Source organism: Chionomys nivalis, chromosome 1 (assembly GCF_950005125.1).
Source record: "Chionomys nivalis chromosome 1, mChiNiv1.1, whole genome shotgun sequence".
Classification (NCBI taxonomy): Eukaryota; Metazoa; Chordata; class Mammalia; order Rodentia; family Cricetidae; genus Chionomys; species Chionomys nivalis.
The window spans coordinates 117,119,573-117,134,304 of NC_080086.1; the positions used below are offsets into that span (position 1 = coordinate 117,119,573).

A 14,732-nucleotide genomic window follows, 5' to 3' on the forward strand; every position below is an offset into this window, starting at 1 on the left:
TAACAAATACATTAAGTCAGTGGACCATTTGCTCCCATACTCCTTCAATCTCTAGCCATGTACCAGGCAAAATGAAGCCACCAGGGACTCAGAAAGAAAGTATTCCTTGTCTTGAATTTGCTCACAGAGCGAGACACTGAAGGAAGAGGATAGTTAGAATCATGAGTGATCTAATAACATCATGTGTAGGAGGCAAACCTTGAAGGAGTCTCAGCAAAGGCTTTTTGAAAAACCCAGAGTTAAAAGTCATGAAACAACTGATTCAATCCAAATTCAAACCTGGCTGGAGTGGTGGAACCAGGACCTCAGAGATCTCAGAAGCCCTGAATCATCAAGTAAATTCTGTTGGAGTGTCACGTTCCAGAGCTGTCCAGCCAGGAACCCAGATCAGAGCTGTTATCAGGGCCTGTGCACTTCCAACATGTATGATTCAGAGTCGGACAAACACGAGAAAGACCTCTGTATAAATGGGGTGACTGAAACTCACAGTTCAGTTGGGCTCAAGTTGTAGACACCCATTGGTGCTTCTAAAGGAAATGTTAGCCCTTAGTGATGCAGGGACAACTTGTACACTCATGTTCCTTCTCAGAGGACACAGTGGAACATCTAGGATGCACAGAGAGGTCATTATCACAAGGGCATGGTTATTTCTCTCATGTTTCTTCTTTCTTTCTTTTTTTTTTTTTTTTTTTTCTCTCCCCTAGTGAAATCTCTCAGAGTGATTCCCTGGAAAGGATAGAAGCTAATGCCTTTGAAAACCTCCCCAATTTGTCTGAAATGTAAGCATCAGCTAACAGATAGTTTATTGCTGTACACTATTACCCTGGCTGGTGGGAGCCCACTTGGTATTTGTGCTCAAGCATCCAATGCGAGGAATCCGAGAGGAAAAGACTGCAACAATTACTAGGTCTGGGCAGGCACTAATCTCTCTCCCTGCAGTGGCCTGGAGGTTGCCATGGCAACAACTGCTTCTCCCTAGGAAGTGTGTAAACTCTGAAACATCACAACACAATGTTGGAAATTAAAATTGACATTGTGAAGTCCTGCCAAGTAGCTCTTGCCTCATGGGGGTTGAGGCTGGGGTGTGGGACCCTTGGAGTAGGTGGGAAGTCAGAGAGGAGCTTAGGGATCATGAGTTGGTTCATCAAGGGCTGTTGAGACGCATTCATTCTTTCAAGTTTAAGTGCTTCCTTAATAACAACATGGCAAGCCTTGTGTTAAGCCTGTGAATGTTGAAGTCATTGGGCTGTATTGGTGTTGTTATTGCTAGATTTATCCTTAAAATTAAGTGTTTCTGTAAAGGATAACCATGCTACAATCCACAGCCCCGGAGAGGCTAGGTAGCTAGGATGACCCAAGAGGGGACACATGGATCACCCTGGGAAGGGGAAACAGACGAGATCTCCTGGGTGGATGCAAATGGGAGGGACTTGAAGGACCAGGTTGGGGAGTGAGTGGAAGGGGAAAGAACTGAAAGAGATGACTAGAAAGGGGGGGCACATTTTGGGGAATCAAGTAGAAACCTGATGCAAGGGAAACTCTCAGGAATCTACAAGGATGACTCCAGCTACATGACTCCTAGCGACAGTGGAGATAGGGGATATGTAGCCTGAACTGGCCATCGCCTGTGATCAGATTAGTGACTACCCCAGTTATCATTAAAGAACCTTCATCTAGCAACCGATGGAAACAGATGCAGGGACCTATAGTCAAACATTAGGCCAAGCTTGGTGAATCCTGCTAAAGAGAGGGAGGAAGGATTATAGGAACCAGAGGGGTCAAGGACATCACAAGAAAACCCACAGAAACAACTAACCTGGCTCATAGGAACTCAAAGAGTCTACACCAACAACCAGGGGGGCCTACAGGGGACTGACCTAGACCCTCCACATATGCGACAGTTGTGTAGCTTGGTCTACTTGCCAGACTCCTAGCGATGGGAGCAGACACTGTCCCTAGAGTTTGGCTGGCTCTTGGGAACCTACTCCTCATACTAGGTTGCCTTGCCCAGCCTTAACACACGGGGAGGGGATTAGTCTTCCTGCAATGTGATATGCCATGTTTTGTTGATATCCACGGGAGGCCTGCCCTTTTCTGAACAGAAACAAAGAAGTGGACTGAAGGGAAAGGCAAAGGATAGATAGGAGAAGGGAACAGGAGAAGAGGAGGGAGGGGAAACTACAGTCAGAATTGAAAATAAATGTTTTTAAAAAGTAATTGCTTCCCAATGACCATAAGGCCCAAGTCAAAGGGATGGAATACGAGTGACTCAGCTTCAGAGTGATGAGCCTATAGCCAGGCCGCAAAGCAGTAACTCACTGGTCTGACATCAGACAGCAGGTTAGTACCAAACTGAACTAGGCACCAGGACACATGACTTACAAACCAGGCTTTTTTTTTTTTTCATTTCCAGAAAAGGTTGTTTTTAATTTATTCTTTTGTATTTTCATACATACGTGGATATTCATCTCCATTATCCTCTCTTAACTTGGGAGACTTTCCTCTTCCCAGCAGGTCAAAGCAGACTTTTTGTGCCACCACTGGGGGCTCCCTCCTGGGCTTCTTGCAGCACCCTCCAATTCCCCTGCAAGCAAGTCAAAAGGAAAGGGTGTACTTTAAGTACTTGTGACTTCCTCTAGGTAGTATCATTGCTCTTATAGCTACCAGCATAGTCAGACGATCGCCATTCTGTTCAGAGAACGAAATAGAAGCTAGGAGAGTGTGTGGACTTTAGACACTAGCTGGTCTGGGACTGAACTCCAACCCATCTTTCTCCAAAGCTCATGTATTTTTCTTTATAGCAGAAAGTCTTCATCAATGGTCCAGTGAGTAACTATCTATGTAGATTAATTAATTGATAAGTATATGAGTACCTGCTGCTGTGTGCCTGCCTTGGTACAGGAGCTTCTGGGACACAGAGGAACTGAAATACAGTTATCTACTAGGATTTGAAAGTTACACCCAGAGAAGTGAGAGTAATTTGCCAAACAATTACAGGAAAAGCCAAACAATAGGTACTTAAATTCCAAAGAAATAATCTGGACTTACTGTGAATGGTACATAAGGTTCATTACTTTGTAGATGACTGTGCAGTTCCAGACCTGAAACTCTGCAGCAGTCACAGACTTCAGGGAATGCTGAAGCACCTTCAGGACAGCAAGTGATACACAAAGCAAGACATCAACTGAAAGAAAAGTAAAGCACTCTGCAGAGGATGTCTGCGGATTCCTAAAGAAGGCCGCGAGACCCGCATGCTCTGTGCTCTGCCCACGGTGGTACCTTGTGTAGCTAGGGCAGCGCTCGATCACATAGACACTCAAAGATGTCGACAGAATGAGTGGCTGTGTGAGTAGATACTCTATGGTTAGACCTCAAAGGGTCTTTATGAGGACACAGTCCCGACCTCTCCCATGTCTGACTGATGGTTGCTTGATTCAGTGTTAGAATAGCTACCGCAGAATACTGCTCACAGCTACAGAATCCGAACCTCATACCCATGTTCCAAGTAGCAATGGTCACAGTATGATAGAACGGGCATCAGAGTGGGAATCAGAAAACTAGATCCCGTTCAAGTCCTGTTACTCTTCAAATATAAATCATTCAACTTTCAACATCAACACTGGCAGAGACTTTGGCATAAACCAGACGGTCACATTACTTCCCATGCAAATGATGATTACATGGAAAAGAAAAACAGAAAGGGGGCACAAACTGGGGCAAAGAACCAGACGGGGGAAGGGATAAGAACAATGGGGGAGGGTATTATCATTATTATTTATAGAAAGCATTCCAGCTCAGGAAACTAGGAGGATGGGGATCCTACATAGCAGATTCCTATAGAATGGGCAGAAGAGTCTAGAAATCTGAATCTCAAGGCTTCTGTCCTGTGCTATTCTGAATGAATGCCCATCTGGATAAATTTTCAGTGCATTTACCAACTCAATAAGAACAGAAACTAGTTTGCCTCCAAGGGGCCATGTTTATTTGTTTCTTCTCCGGAGAGCAGCACCTCCCATCGCTCCCAGTGTGCTTCCAAGCTCTACTTGGCCAGGACCTCGAACACCCTGGACCTTGGTGTTATCTGGTAGGAAAAGGCAGAAATGGAGATACGCACAGATAAACTCCCAGCTAAGCTGCTACACCTGCCTCTTCGGTAGGGTGGGCAAAGTTCCTTGGGAATAGCTGGCGGGGCCTTCAGGACACCCCAGAGTTCTGGGAACTTGTCTTAGGCGTATAACAGTAGTTGATCTCATCGGTGGGATTTTACTCACGAGGCCTGGGGACCAGTGTCATGCATTCCACCATCTATTAAACCACTGCCCATTCCCCTTCTCTCTCTACAGACTGATCCAGAACACCAAAAACCTCGTATACATTGAACCCGGTGCTTTTACAAATCTCCCTCGGTTAAAATACCTGTGAGAAATTTTCCTTTCTAAGCCTTTGTAGAGGGGAAGATGGGTATCTGGTAAAACTGAAAGTAATCAAAATGCTGAAGGTTTTTGATTTTGTTTCATTTTCTCGAGTGTATGGGGGGGGGTCTGAGTGTGGGTTTGCACATGAGTGGAATGTCCACAGAGGCTCGAAGAGAACATTGAATCCCCTGGAGCCTGAGTTACCGGAGGTCGTGCACTGCCTGACTTGGGTGCTGGGAACTGAACTCTGGTCCTCTGGGAGAGCAGCAAGCACTCTTAACCACTGAGCCATCTCTGCAGTCCCTTGAAGAAGCATTGTGTTTGTATGTCCCTCCTTGTTAGCCTTCTGTTTTAAGTTTAATCAGTATGTCTTGTCTGTTACTATGCTGGGAGTTTTCACACATGTAAGTGGCTCCCATGTTCCCTGTGCCCAGCACACTGGGGAGAACATCACCCCTTTGCAGGGGTGCTCAAAGCTGGACAGGGGAATGGGGACTCACAACACTTTGTAGAGCACAAATCAGAGTGAGTAACCGCAAATAAAACTGGGAGGAGTTGCTCCAGTTTGGTTTCTCCCGTTTCCTCTCTCGTCTCCTCATTTGTTCATTCAGTCATCAAGGGAAAACTGACTAAGTATTTCCTGAGACAGGCACTGTACCCCATCAGTTCAACCATTTCTATTTCCCACTAAATCCAAGCAAGTCTGCAGGTTAGCATGACAAACTGAGTCCCACCATAACCCAAACAGCAACTGGCCCTACCAGCAATGTGAAATTCCTAAAACTTCCCAAAGTCTACAACTACATGGCAATGAATCTCCCCACACAGCACGTCATCCCTACCACACAGAAACATTACCACCACCACTCAAATAAAAAGGAAAAAAAGAAAGCAGAGGATACAGGAAGGGACCTCTCTGCCCTACACTATTAGCCTTGTTCCCAAGTGCCGTGCAGAAGCTGTAACTGGCCGAGTGTAGTTCCTTTGTCCCTGTGGAGTATTGGAAACCCAAATGCTGTGTGTTTCCCAGCCTCCAGAGTAGCTTGGGCACATAAATGTCAAGCACTTTAGAAGGCCTTAAGGATATGAAGACCCAGCTATGACCAGCATAACCTCTGATTAGCCCATTTTCTTTTTTAGTTTTTCATACCAAAATGTGGAGTTCCCCAATCCAAGTCCATGTTGCAGTCTGAGCCTCCTACCAACCTCAGTGCAGACAAGGAATGGGTTCACTGTGAACACTTTTATCCCATTTGCACATCCATTCAAAAGAATTAACTGTTACATGGAGATAAAGCGCATAAAGAGGACCGGCTGTGCCGTATTGCCGTCAGCATGCCAGGAAGCCCCTGTCAGTGTCCAGAGCCCATGTCTGCTGAGTTTACAACTCCACTGGGGAAGTCTAGTTCCTGCGTGCCTCTGGAGGAGCCTAAGTTTTTTACATGGGAACCTTTTAATAAATGGGAGTGAAGAAAAAAGATAAACATAATGCACATGCAGTGTGGTATGCTATGCAGTTCCAGGCTTCCGTGTAGGGTCTCGGGATCCACCCAGTGCACAGCGGGGATTCCTCCATTGGTTTTCTTTAGCTGGCGCTCGCTCTCATGCACAAACTTGTTTCATGACACTATTCCTCCAGCTTGTGTCTCATCACCAGCCTTTTGTTCTCTCACTTTGTCTAGGTTCATGCAAGAGGAGCTTAATTTTTATAATGAAATATTCATCCATTTCAAGTAAGCCCCTCTCTCCTTTAGAGGTTAAATAGAAGGCAGGAGCCTTAACTGTCTCAAACACAAAAACAATGTTCAGTGGTTTCAAGGAAGAACCTCCTGAACCGCAAAGTAGCTAAATATAGTTTCTAATAATGAAAGGTACAGGTTTCTCACAAGATTAATCTTCCTGCACCAGGCAGTGGTGGCACACGCCTTTTATCCCAGCACTCAGGAGGCAGAGGCAGGCATACCTCTGAGTTCAAGGCCAGCCTGGTCTCAGAGTGAGTTCCAGGACAGCCAGGGCTACACAGAGAAATCTTGTCTCAAAAAACAAAACAAAAAATTTAACTTCCTGCAAGGTTTAAAACTCCACCACAAAGGAGAAAGCTCCTTTCTGGAACTACCTACAGCACAGACTAAATCAGGAGGAAACAGGATGTAATCCACCAGGAAAATGCCATGACATTAAAGGAAAAACAAAAGCAAAACACCTGCAAGTTTGGTATCAGCCCCTAAACCTCAAAACAGGAACCATTGTGGCAACTTTACCTGGCGATGAAACCTTTGAAATTCTGACCATCTTCATCAGCTAAAGTGTAACCCAATATTCTAAGATTTAACATGAAAATAATGCTTGCAAAGTGCTTTCTATTTATGACCTAATGCTATCACTTGTCCTCTCCGCCCATGTCACCACCGTGCCGGATCACAGGAGCATCTGTAACACAGGCATCCGAACCCTCCCGGATGTTACGAAGATCTCCTCCTCCGAATTTAATTTCATTCTGTAAGTATCAGGCTGATTGCTTTGCACAACCGTTTCCTATTCACAGCTAAGATTTGTAGAGTAAATATTTGTCATTTCTTTCCTCAAGGGAGATCTGCGATAACTTACACATAACCACCATACCGGGGAACGCTTTCCAAGGGATGAGTAACGAGTCCATCACACTGTGAGTAACGTTCTGGACTCCTACTCTGCCGCACAGCCTGCTCTGTGACTCTCGCGTCTAGTTTGAGGTTAGCAATCGGCTCTGTTTCTCCACGTTCTTCACTCCCTGGTGACAAGGTTCTTCTTAGCCTAGACTTCCAACAGTGGCATGGGTTGTATAGGGTAGCCGCAGGGTCATGTGCTCATACAACAACGAAACCAGGAGTTCAGTTTATCTTTGAGCAGATGGGTCCTGAGGATTGGTGGTATTGACTTCCAGTTGGGGAAGTCCTTCCCTTCACAAGGGGCAATTCTTTGAGGCTCGGCCTTTATTCCAAGATCAAAATATAAAACTGCCAGTGATTTTGACCTAAACTGAAGTAGGAACCAAGAGTTACTCCTCGCAGGTATATGCTTATGATGGGAAAAGCACCAAGCAGGAGTGAAAAGTAGAGCCCTTCAGCACGTGCTGGGACAATCCCTGGGAAACTGAGTTCCCACCAAGCTTTTCCCATGCAGCATGATTCTGCATGAATGCAAAAGAGCTGCATGGTATTGGTGTCATGGAGCTATTAACTCAGGTTGCTTGTGATTTGAAGAGGAACAGTGTACACCAACAGGGTGTGATTGTCGCACCTCTGAGGTTAATGGGGACCTCGGGACTTACTCCTCCCCCAGCGCCTGTGGTGGACCGTTGTGCTCCACCCCCTTCCCTTTCCTGACCCTTCATCCCCAAGGGCTGTGATTAGTCATCTGCTTGGCTCTTGTTCTCCATTAAATGGGCCCTTGTGTGAGCGAAGGGTCCTGTGGAGAGCCCTGCCGGTTAAAGGCTATCATGCTTGCTGAGGAAAGTCTCATTTTCCCAGCTGTAAAGTCCAACTCCTTAATTAGAAAATAAAGAAAGCAAGCCTTCTCTTTTCATTATTAGCAGGATTTGTGATTTTGTTCTTTGGTGGAACTGGTCTGGCCCTTCCCCTACCCCAAATCTTTACCAACTGTGAGCTCATTTGATGAAAACAAAACACTCCATGTCGTACAGGAAAAGCTCTGGGAGGCAAAGTCTAAAACTATGCGTTGTACTTGGAGGTTCCTTTACAGCCACTGTGGCCTTTCATGACTCTCCTCTAGAGGCCACCTTTGACATATTCCACCCACCTCACCCGCACTCAGCTGGACCCGCTGCAGAATATTCTGGATGATGATGGGCCCAGCCAATCTCACAAAACAAACAGCGGTGATTTCCACTTGAACTCCACAAGTTAGGGGAAAGTCATGGCAGTTCCTTTCCCGAAGACCCTCCAGAGCAGAAGGATCTTGCAAAGGGAGCCAGGATATTTTGGCTGCACCTATGACAAGCCACAATACAAAGGCAAGTGGGTGTGGAGCCTCAGGGTTAGCCCCAGCTCCAAGTGTAGGCAGCACTAAGCAGCCTCAGTCAGTTTGGGCCTGGGAAGCCAGGCTGATCTCTATTCAGTGGGATTATTAATGCCTCCTTGTGCAGATCCAATCACACTGTGTCCACTATACAGTCACTGCAAGTGCCACAGTTAACCAGACTTAGCAGCTAGAAACTAACAACCCAGAGCAAGTCGGTCATTAGCGGCCGTCTCCAATAGCCCACTGTGTTTTAAAGGTTTGGATTTTGTTGATGTTGTTCTAGTTTCGTCCTCTGTTGCTGTGATAAAATGCTCTGACCGAAAGCTATTTGGAGGGGTAAGGGTTTATTTTATCTTACACTTCCAGGACTCAGTCCATTATTAAGGGGGGTCAGAGCAGGAACCTGGAAGAGGAACCATGGAGAAGTACTACTTGCCAGCTTTTCCAGCTCATTCCCAGGCCTATGCTCCACTGGCTTCACACACAGCCCAGGCTGACCCATCTAGGGATGGTCCTGCCCAAGGGGGCTTAGTCTATTATCAGTTAAGACCATACCCCAGAAACATGCCCACAGACCAATCTCATCGAGGCAGTTCCTCAGTTGAGTTTTCCCTTCCCAAGTTCTCTCCTTTGCTTTCTATTGCTGTGATAAACACCATGATCTTAAGTAACTCGGGAAGGAAAGAACATGCACATCCCAATCACAGTCGATCTACGAGGGAAGTTGAGGCAAGAACTGGAGCAGGAGCAGAGGCAGGAAGCAGGTAGGCACAGCTTAGAATCTAGTTTCTGTCCTCACCTGCTATGCCTCCTCTGCTCCCCAAGCTGTTCCTGGGCTGTCTTCTCTTCTGTTAGGTTCTGGATCTTTCAAGGAAATCAGGTCTGACTGCATTGCTGTGACCAAATCCAGCCCAAACATTGCCACGGCAGCACTGCAGAGGCTGTGCTATGTCTCTCTTGCTGCATCAAACCAGGAAGCACTTCATGTCACACTATCTTACCACTTGGCCACTAGCTTAAGGTGTGATCTACCAAATATACTTGCCCTTTGTCCCTTCCAAGTCACCTGTGCTGGGACTCTGAGTTGTGACTCTCCATTGGCCAAACCTTTCAGTAACTGCCGCTTCTTTAGAATTACAAAGAGAATTACCCAAGGATTATTGGTATATTCCAGCACTCTTCTGCATTTATACCCCACATTTCTACCCTTCACTGTTATTTCTCCTGCATGCTCTCTCGTGCTCTCTGTCTGCCCGTTTTTAAGTATTACTTGGAATGTGGATTTCTCAAAACTGTATCTGCCGCATTAGAATCCATTACTGTCATCTTTCTTTCTGAAACCGTGCGTCCTCTTTAATGCAGCGTATGGTGAAGTCATGGAAGCTGACATGTGCTTGACTGAGGTGGTGGAGAGCATGAAAACAGTTCAGTGCAGTCGAAAGACCAGGAGATCCACAGAAATGGAGGACCCTGAACATTCAGCCCAGGTTCATAGCAGCACATACGTGTCAGAGAGCAGCAGCCATCCTCACAGCCCTGGCAGACACGCACTGGGAAACGGGCTTTGTCCACATGACTTACTTCAATGATAAAAAAGAAACAAAACAAATTTTTAAAATACCCTCTAGGCACATAGGGGACAAAGCGTGAATGCGGGGGTCCCTCTTCTTTAAGATGCACTTCCCGTAGTCATTGGTTTAATAGGAAGAAAAATAGCAGGGAGGGAAGAAAAAGAAAAAAGTTGCTTACATGCATCCCACCAGCAGGCAGAGTCCTCAACTGCCATGTATTGTTTTTCCACAGTGGGACCATTCTTTGAGGTCCTCAGGATCTGCAAACATAATCTCTCTCCTTTGAAATCAACCAAAAGCTAGGTGGCCACATGAACAAGAGAATATCTAGCATTGTTAATATGAACCCACAAGCACTGTGTGGCACCCTGGGATTATTCAAAGGGGAAGGCAGCATTCAGAAGTACAGTATCGTCTGTGATTAATTTCTAACTCTCGAATCTTTCTTAGATTCAAAGACGCCATTCTTTCTGTTTGATTCACAATTACTGATATCTGAATAGAGAACCCAGACAATGCCTGCGAGGGTGGGGCTGCTATTGCCACAGAGAAGCAAGGGGGACCTTCGTCTCATCTCTGTGCCAAGGAAGGCCCCCTTTCATTCTGACACCATGAGATTTGGGGAAAGCAAGTGACTCTCCAGATGCTTTCCAAGGCGTTGAAGGCAGCGTGTGAGCCCGGCAGCAGGAGGCCCTCCCACTCACATTCTCAAATTCTCCAAACCAAGGCAGCTGCTCTTTAATTAAGCCAAGCCTGCATCCTCCGTTGTGCACCGCTGGTGGGAACAGAGAGGGGTTGCCGCTGAAAGGGAAGCAGGGAGCCATAGTCCAGGAAACTGCAACAAGCATACCCAGACTATTCAAAACTAAGAACAAGCATGAAAAAGTTCATGGCAGTAACCCAGACAGAGGGAGTATGGGGGACAGCCTAGGCCAGTGACCCAGCCTGCTCTGCAAAAGCAGAAAGGAGCGAAGTAGCAATGTATGCAAACATGGACCTACAGCTCAGAGAAATCCTGTCCAAATCTTGTACCAGGAGACCTCTTTGCTCCAATCAGCAATCAGAGGGTTAGAAGCCACAGCTTTGGTTGTGTTCCAGAACCTACTTCTAAGTGACTGACACATGTTTAGATACAACAGTTTTGCAGGGTTGATACTACTGTTATCATCCCAATTTTTGGATGAAGAAACTGAGGTGTGAGGTGTTAAGTTACCCAAAGTAATTTAGCTTGTAAGAAGCAGAGCACAAATGAAGCCCAGGCAGTTGGGTCCAATACGTACAGACCTAACCACAAAGCCACATATATAGCACTGGCCTTGTGAACCCAGCAAAAGTGACAAAATCCTAACACGTATCAAAATTGAAATTGCAGGATGCAGAGATGGCTCAGCAGTTAAGGCTGCTCTTCCAGAAGACCAGGGTTCATTTCCCAGCACTCACAAGGTGGCTCACAACTCTGTAACTCCCGTTCCAGGGGATCTGATCCCCTCTTCTGGACTCTGCGGGCACCAGGCATAGAACACGGTGCTCAGACATACATGCAGACAAAATAACCATATGCACAAAATGATAGTATAAAAAATTTAAGCTAAGCTAAGGGTAGCAAAGCACCGAAAAGGGGAAGAGGCTTCTAGGCAACCACAAGTAGCTTTGCTTTACTGAAATCCCAGAAGGCAATGCTGTGTCTGGGCCCGTCAGACACAGCTCTATTACTTTGAGTAGAGGAAATGATAGCCTGTAGACTCAGTGTTGAGCAAAAGCCTGCAGGATTGGCACCGTGGAAAAGATCCATCATACTGTGATCTACCCTAGGGCAGGGTTTCCCAGTCTGGAGCAGTGGGACTGGGCTGCACATATGGGGAGACCGAGTCTCAGTTAGGTGAATAGTGGCATATGCTTTGACAAATACTGGTCTTGATTCTGAAAACTTAGATTTCAGAGTTAGTCAGAGGAAACAGAGGTGTGACCCTTTCGTTGGACAGAGTTATCTATAAAAGAACCCCCTTCATAACAGGAGATGGACAAAGAACAATATTCTAAGTCTTACACTCTTTTAAAGGTCCTGTGAGATTCAGCTGCCAAGAAGGCGAGAAAGCTGTATGTAATTACCCAAAATGACGGGTCTGAAAGAACCTATCCGTTCATATTTTACACTAGAAAATGGTAGGAAAAACTATTGGAAAATGGCATCCAGCAATCTAATATAGGTCTCAGGAGCTCTGTATGCAGAAGAAAAATGCAGAAGTTAGGGAGGGCTCTTTTTTACCATGGATGCCAAAGTTGGTGGCATTTGTTAGGACCTTGGAGCATTCAAGGCTCCAAGTTTGGTGGGTGGGGGCTAACTAATGTATACATATTGTACAGGTTATGGAACATGATGCAATGTTTCAATAATGTACATAACATATACCAACCAGACCAGGATGATGGGCATTTTTATTTCTTCATTGTTTCTCTGTGTTTGGAGCCTTTGTGCTCCTTCTTCCTGGTTCTTCATGAAACGTGTAATAGGGATTTTGATAGAATGATCCTCTGATCTCTCTGAACTCAATCTAATGAGGGGGCCACGGGGTTATTTTGTAATCACTACATTTCCTGAATTTCATAGTTGAAATATTGTACTTCAGCATGAACGGCACCTGTACTTATCCTGATGTGTTATCAAAGGTTTGCTGTGGTTGGTGGAAAGAAATGACACATCCACACACTAATATATGAACATACAGCAGGAAGTGGCTGTCCATGTTGGCCTGAATTTGCAGAACCTTAAAGATATCAGCTCTCTGTGGCGGAAGCAGGTGTCTGTACTTTTCCAAGTCATCCGCTCATACATCCGTCAACACTAGAAAGGAAGCCATAGTCTTGCAGACAGGGCAAGCTCAATCACATCACAACATGGTCCCTTCTCACTCGAGTGTCATTTCATGGCCTACAAAGAGCTTACACCGATATTGACATGTAGGATGGAGGCTCTCAAAAGTGTTGGTTGTGACTCAGAGCAAGACATCTTCCATAGACCCATTCAAAGGTTCATCACACTTCCTGTGATGCTTTCAATCCCAACAACTGCTCAGGATACAGGAGAGTCTACAGTGAATGCCACTGTTTGAAATCCTTGTTGTCATGGCATTATGCTCTGCAAACAAGTAAAACATTTTGTGTTACATGGTGATAAAACTAGAAAAGAAATACATATCAGGATGGAATAGAAACTGGCTGGGAATGAGGAGTTGGAATTGTAAACAGGAAGACCACATTGAGGCTTATGTGGCATTGAACCCAGGTGTTAGGAGAAAAGCAAATAAGTCTTAAGGATATGGGAACATGGTGGGGGGGTCAACAAAACTGATGTACTGAAAGTAGCCTCAAGCAGAGTGTGCTCTGGTGCCGTCCTTGTCGTCTGCCATCTGAGCCCATTTCCTTCCTTGTAAGGGAGCCTTTTTAGACTCCTTTCTGTCTCTGGCACTTCCTAGCATGGCTGGAAACTAGAGCCTCTTATTTCTCAATCTCTGTGTGTGTGTGTGTGTGTGTGTGTGTGTGTGTCCATGCATGTGTGTTGCACATATGGAGTGGTTGTTTTATAGATACCATATATAATGGTGGAACGGAATTTGGTAAGCATTCGTACCCTAACTGCTGGCAATATACTCCAACATTTTCCCTTGCTCTACTCCGTTTCCCTCTTTTTAATGCTGGTTGCACTCAACTACATTGCTTTCACTACCCATCAATGGGGCTTAAAGAACTGCTTGCAGACATTTAGATCTTTGAGGGTTATGGAAGTAGTTTTGGAAAAAAAAATAAAAAAAAAATAAAGAGCAAGTGACTCAGTACTGGAGCTTTGCTTGGCAGCCCACAAAGCCCACAACACCCAGGGAACCAGAGAGGCTTTCTGAGCCAGCCTGGTATCTGAGCCTTGAATCCTAGCTCTGCCCCTGATCCCAGTAACTACAAGCCCAATCGCACCAATGTCTTTCTTATCACTATAATGGAAGCAACAGTCACGAGAAGTAAATCAGAAGATGGGCATGCCAGGGCTAGTCAAGTACCAGGCACCTAGCAAATGTTTGATAAATTGGTGGTGGTGATGGAGGAAGTAGAAGAAAACCTGAGCAGATAGAACAGCTTTGCCCCATGTGCCTCCAGAGCCCAGAATGTCGGAGAGACAGCTAGCTGTTCTGAATGCCAGTGGTTATCTTCACAGTAAATGCCACAGGAGGGAGAGCGTCTGCTTCCAAACTGTGCTTCTGTCAGCTACTTCCCATCCCTAAGCCCTCTCTCCTCCCTCCTCCAGCAAACTGTATGGAAATGGATTTGAAGAAGTACAAAGCCATGCATTCAATGGGACGACGCTAATCTCACTGTAAGTATATGCTTATTTCCCTACCTCATGAATAAAAATGAAGTATTACTCTGGCTACCAGATCACATTCAATCTTCAGCAACTAACTCAGGGCAAAAATAAACTTTCAAGTGGCTAGGCCTCAGAGTTGCAGGAGTGTTACTAGGCAACCGGCTAGCTGGAAACCCCAGAGCACCCTGATTTCAAAGACAGAAGCAGCCGCCATGCATTAAAGTTGACAGCTGGCTGAAACGTTCCACACCCTACTTTGTGCCTCCTCCATCTTGCAGCTCCCCTCTATAGCCCCCTTGTATAGGCTGATGGTATGTTAGAGGAAAAGTATCTCAGAAGGAGACTCTTCCAGGGCCCCACTGCGGGGAAATG

At 45.7% G+C, this 14,732-nt stretch overlaps 1 protein-coding gene across 4 annotated transcripts in view; it reads left to right on the forward strand.

The window, feature by feature from the left end:
• Lhcgr (luteinizing hormone/choriogonadotropin receptor) overlaps positions 1-14,732 on the forward strand; it is a 53,496-nt gene that overhangs the window by 19,967 nt on the left and 18,797 nt on the right. For 3 of the 4 annotated variants that reach the window (XM_057778288.1, XM_057778305.1, XM_057778314.1), the window contains exons 3-7: positions 705-779; positions 4,344-4,418; positions 6,840-6,914; positions 7,003-7,080; positions 14,301-14,369. In XM_057778288.1, the coding sequence (XP_057634271.1) occupies positions 705-779; positions 4,344-4,418; positions 6,840-6,914; positions 7,003-7,080; positions 14,301-14,369 (372 nt within the window). The remainder of the gene's footprint in view (positions 1-704; positions 780-4,343; positions 4,419-6,839; positions 6,915-7,002; positions 7,081-14,300; positions 14,370-14,732) is intronic. The other variant, XM_057778296.1, reaches the window with a different exon arrangement.